This window comes from Bactrocera latifrons, unplaced genomic scaffold (assembly GCF_001853355.1).
Source record: "Bactrocera latifrons isolate USDA-ARS-PBARC rearing strain unplaced genomic scaffold, ASM185335v1 scaffold_185, whole genome shotgun sequence".
Classification (NCBI taxonomy): domain Eukaryota; kingdom Metazoa; phylum Arthropoda; class Insecta; order Diptera; family Tephritidae; genus Bactrocera; species Bactrocera latifrons.
Window position 1 is genome coordinate 118,558 of NW_017535352.1, and position 5,938 is coordinate 124,495.

General features: G+C 32.5%; 1 protein-coding gene across 2 annotated transcripts in view; it reads right to left on the bottom strand.

Moving 5' to 3' along the window:
• The window catches only part of LOC108967360 (protein sine oculis), a 69,999-nt gene that overhangs the window by 43,681 nt on the left and 20,380 nt on the right, over positions 1-5,938 (bottom strand). For both annotated transcript variants that reach the window (XM_018930713.1, XM_018930712.1), the window contains exons 3-6: positions 3,257-3,687; positions 2,939-3,149; positions 2,674-2,801; positions 69-173 (exon numbers count right to left, since the gene is read on the bottom strand). In XM_018930713.1, coding sequence (XP_018786258.1) covers positions 69-173; positions 2,674-2,801; positions 2,939-3,149; positions 3,257-3,565 — 753 coding nt within the window. In that variant the 5' untranslated portion in view covers positions 3,566-3,687. The remainder of the gene's footprint in view (positions 1-68; positions 174-2,673; positions 2,802-2,938; positions 3,150-3,256; positions 3,688-5,938) is intronic.

The following is a 5,938-nucleotide window of genomic DNA, read 5'->3' on the forward strand; positions in this document are numbered from 1 at the left end:
GTATTTTATAAATATAATTAGTAAAATATATTTTTAAGATCTTCTATTATCAAAATTTGTTTACCGACCTGTGTAGTTGTCAGTCCTGTAGCCTCTGCTAATTCACGTTTCTCACGCGGGGAAGGATATGGATTGTGTGCATACCAGTCTCTTAATACAGAGCGAGATTTCTCCTGCGGGAAGAGAAATATATGGTTTTTAATTATACATACAAATTATTTTTACAATAACAAATTTTATAAGATTAACAAGAATTTTCTTTTACACTTTATTTGAAATACAATTTATGGCTGAAAGATGTTTTAAACTAATAATTTGTCGAAATTTCTTTTTATTATAACGAATGTATTTATTTATATTAAAAGTCACGTTCGTTTATTGTTATTTACTACACTAATAAGGTCGTGTTTTCCCTATAAACTAAGTTATGTAAATCGCTTTGAATATTTTTCTTGATATTACAAGAATTTTTCACAAAAAAATATGTATGTACATACGTGTAAAATTTCACCAATTTGTAGATATACAAACGTATAAAGTATATACAGCCGTTGACAGCTAATTCGAAACGCGACTTATTTTGAAGTAAATGAAATTATTTTGGAATAAATCACTTATTTTTACCGGTTTTTCACTCATTCTATTGAAACTTACGATAAACTTAAACTCTAATATTAAAATTTAATTAAAAGTCCTTTTTTTTGAAGATTTTAATAAAAATGTGTGGAATCAGCGATTTGAGTGCGACAACTAATTAGAAACGAAAATTTTTTAACAGCAAAAAATACTGCTATTAAAAAATATCCCTTACTTTCACTTAGTATTTTGTTGCTTAACCCTTTTACTTTAGTACTTCTTCACATTCACTGCGAATCGACGTTATAAGACTCTGACAGGACACCACTAGTGTTACTTGCCATGCCGTCCTAATTTCATCAAAAAGGGCATCCATATTTGTGATATTTTTGATACCTACAGTTTTTTGACATCAACCCAAATGTGTTCTCTTCCGGCCACTCCAAAACATTCATGGAATTTTCAACAAAACACTTTTCTGTTGGCTTTGCCGTTTGCTTTGTATTGTTAATTTCTTGAAATTCCATATAACAGGCAAATTTTAATTTGTCTATGGCAAAATGACATTTTTTACGATGTCGGCGTATTTTTCCTTATTTAAAATTCCATCAATCATATGGAGCGAACCTACACCATCCGTTGAAAAAAATTTCCACACCATGATTTATCGTCCACCAAGCCTCACTACGAAGGATCAAGAATTCGTGATAGATCGGTCGGCAAACATACCTTCGACCATCAGGTTCTATGCGATTTATTTGGTTACATCGCTTCAAACAACATACTTCCATTTATTTGTTGTCCAAGATCTATAAGCGTTGGAAAAGTCTACACATTCTTTCCTTTGAATTTTAATTAGAAGTGGTTTCATGCGTGCGGTTCTGCCGCGAAATCCAAATTCGACTAAACGCCGGGCAATTTTCCAATTTCTTGGATTTTTGGACATTATATTCGTCTTGAATTTTATGTAGAATGTCAGTGGAACTCTCTTTTTGGGTCTCCTCGGGAGATGGTAGTAATTCTGCGGTATATTTCCTTTGAAGTTTTTCGGGATTTTTTTCGCGTGCAACGTTGGAAATAGTTTTAAAATTCTAAAAAAAAATTCCTTAAGCATAGGACATTGAAAACAATTTCTTTTGAGCATTTGACCTGATTCGAAATTTGCTTGTACGTCTTTCCAGACTGACGAAGGTCAAAAATTTTGCTTAAATAAAACATTTTAAACCACAATTTTGAAATGTATGCTTACTACAAATCAATAATATTTTTAACACAAATCACCTTTGGGAATTTTAATTCTTTAAACAACTGTTTCTAATTAGCTGTCGCACTTAATGCACCTTCTATATCGTAACGCATTTACTATTTGGGAAAAAAATTAAACAAATTTAACTTTAGAACTACAAAACGGAGTGAATTTAGTAGTAAATAGAGTAAAACGAACAATGCAAGACTTTTAGGAATATAAACAACGGTGTATCAAAATTGTTTTAGCATTATACTTATCAGCCACTCACAAAAACGGGAGCGTTTCTAATTACCTGTCAACGGCTGTATATATACAAATTTAATTTTTGAGTTATTTGCAGAGCGTGGAAAGAAGAAACAATAAAATTTATTTACATTACTTGTATACATATATATATGTAAAATTTCACCCATACAACTTTAAAAGGTCATAAGTTAATCAAATGAAGCCATTTCTGTAACAAGTACTACTGCAAATATTTTCCCTAACCACCCAGAAGCTTTAAAGCACTGCCAAGCTGTTGTCTTTAAGCCAGCTTAATTGTTGCTGATTATCAATCCGACTTTACAGCCTGTAAACGCACATATGAAATGCGGCAGGACACGTAAAAGTTTTAACTTTATTTCGAGAAACAAGTTCCGACATTACTACGATTTCATGCGTTCAGAATTTCCCCCTTTATTTGAAAAGTAGAGCGCAGGACGGCTCATGTGTGTGAAGAAACTTTAGCAGCAACAGCGATTAAAAATGTTACCCTTACCGTGCATAAAGTTTAAATGCAACGCTATATGCCTGCCTGTCTCCCGAAATTCATCAAGGCATACACATTTAGAGACTCACTCACTCACCTTGAAGCAGTAACTCGTCTCTTCGCCATCCCAAATTGTGCGTGGCAGTGGAAATTTGCGACGTACGCGATATTTACCAACAGCACCTAAAGGTCTTCCGCGCAGTTTTTCGGCTTCCACATAATGCGCTACATTTCGAATCAAATAAAAGTGTTCAAAATTAATACAAAAATCAAAAAAAAAATAAAAAATATTATTATTAACAACATATAAAAACATATAACATTTCGTTTTAGGTAAAAAAAAAAATTACGTGTATATTCACCTTTCAACCATAGTGCCTGCAACTTGGCATGATTATGTGGTGAGAATTGATGATGCTCGAGCAGACGATATAACTCCTTATACTGTCCACGATGGAATGCAACAACGGCCTTCGCTTTCAGCACAGACTCGTTCAATTGCAGTTTATCACATTGCGGTAAGGACCAAAGGAAGCGGCCCAGTCTTTCGATGTTGCCAGCTTGTTGCAGTACCTAAACAAATACATATAAAGCAACAAAATTTAAAATTTTCATACTGTTTGCCTATTCAACTATATATTAGTTAGTAACTTAAGCATTTTTATTGCCTTCCAACTCACCTCACACACGCAAGCCACTTGCTCCTGCGTGAAGCCAAAACTGGGCAACGTTTCACGTCCATTGCTGCCACCATTCGTATTGCCGATATGACCAGCGCCACCACCACCGCCGGCAGGTCCGATAATGCTGCCATTGTGTCCCAACATGTCTAAATTATTATTGCTTGTATTGTTGTTATTGTTATTGCTAAGAACCGCTCCTGCGCTGATCAAACCCGTCGGACTGTATGGTGGCGTTTGACGCGCACTCAATACGGCAGCATTGGCGGCAGCCAAGTCGTAGAAATCCGTGGCGGTATGTTGAAGCATTTTGTTATTGTTTTTATTTTAAAATACACCTCCTTTAATCAGACTTTTTTATTATTTGATAACTAATATTTTTTACTAGACTTATTGGAGAAAGCGACGCATTGCTAGCGTTGTTAGAAAACCTGCAAAAGAAGAATAAAATATAGTATTTTAAAAGATTATTCAGATTAAAGTTAACACATGTGAGGAAAGTTCGCTGAGCACCATTCACTTGGAAGTGGTCATAAACGATTCTTTTATATATGGTTCAAGCAGCTCCCGACTCCTGGTCTTAGACGAAGTTTACTCTGAGTAGCCAAAAAACATCCGTTAGAAGGCAAGCTAATGTGAGAAAGGGAACCATCCCTCCAGGGTTATGAGCTGGGTTTGGTACCCGCCACGTAATAATTGCCCTCAAAGAAAAGGCAAAAAACAGTCTCGGACAAAGAAGGTACAATCTTATATAAGAGTGTACAGCTGCAGGCGTACGCCGATGATCGTAATATCATTGGCCTCAACAAACGCGCTGTTAGTTCTGCTTTCTCCAGACTGGATAAGAAAGTGAAGCAAATGGGTCTGGCAGTGACCGAAAGCAAGACGAAATATCTCCTTTCATGAAACAAACAGTCGTCCCACTCTCTGCTTGTTAAGTAATTTCGAAGTTGTAGATAATTTCGTCTATCTTGCAACCAGTATTAACAATAACAACAATGTTAGGCTCGAAATCAAACGCAGAATAACTCTTGCCAACTGGTGCTATTTAAGACTCAGTAGGCAATTGAGAAGTAAAGTCCTCTCTCGATGAACAAAAACTAAACTCTTTTAAGTCAAAATTATATTAGAGAAAAAAGTATTTTCTGCTAAAAATATCAATTTAATATAATATTTATATTCATTTACTGTCAATAATAAACAAAATTTTATTTCTTTACATCGAATCCTACTAAAAAAAAAAAAAAACATAGTGTTCATCTCTCTCTTTTTTCTTCTTTCTACAGTTCAATATTTAAATAACTCTCTCTCTCTCTCTCTCTCTCTGTATCTCTCTCTTTCTCTTTAACACTGTAATACTTTGCTCAGCAAGCTTTTCGCATTTTTTCATACTTATACTCTCTCTCCTGTGTTAAATTTTCACTCCAATATGTCGTGCCTTTCGAAAGTTGGCCGCCTGCCAACAGCAAAATTCTCAAATAACGCAGATCATTTCACTCAGCACAACACAAGTAAGCAATAAATAGAAGTTTCGTATTTCATTTTTAGAAATTACCAAATGTTTACATATAATTCGAGCATTTTTCCTCACGAAAAAAGGCAATCAAATGTTTAATTAAGTAAAACTTAAATTTTTTTTAGATATCTGCGTACGTGTCTGCGTTCTACAAATATAAGAAATATTTGAGTTGAATGACGAAAAATAATCGCTCTGGTTGTAAGGAGGTGAAAAATGTGTGTGTAATTAGGCACGAAATTAAAATATTATTATTTTTGTGGGATATACAATTTTTGAAACTTTTCAAATTCCAATAGTATACCTGAATACATATAATACATATAAATAATTCATTTTTATAAATTTGCTTTTTATTTTCATACAAATTTTCAAACCTATATATTTGAAAGTATATATTATATTTAAAGTTTCTATTAGGAAGTAATTCTTTAAGCTAAAAATTTAAAAATATTTTTTTAAGTAATAAAGACTTTTTTATTAGAAATATATAAATATACTTAAGGTTACTTTTTTATATTTGTATGTATTTTTTATTTTATCATTTACGAAGTCTATATATTAATATGTTATTTCTTAACTTGTTCGTAACCCTAATTAACAAATTTATATGATTTTCGCGCAAAGTTTTAAATATAGCAAAACAAAAATTTCCATTACACATGCTGCTCTATGAAAATTATGAAAATTTTCCATTAATTATGCTTTTTAAGCTGCTATTGGCATAATCAGATTAAGTTTTTTATTGCAAACTCACTTCCGCCCATCAATTTAGGAAATTAATTCGCTTGCAGCTCATTAAAAGTGGCAACATGCTGAGTTATTCCTTCTAATTTGTATCAAAGCAAGCAATTTTCTTTGGGCTGGAATATTTGCGTGATTCTTTACATCTCAATAAAAATAAACTCGCATATAGAATTGTGTACTAAAACAAAACTTTTGTAAGCAAATGTAAAATATAGAATACGAATTTCATAAAATAATTATCTTTAGTATGTGTATTGAAAATTTTACTAAAAATATGTACATACAAACATTTGTGTTAATATTTCTTTACGAATTTTAGGTAGATGAAAAATTATTTACATAAATCTATTAAAATTATTTTTAATTACAAATCTGATCTCTATATCTTTAATACATTATTAAGAATTAGACTTATACTA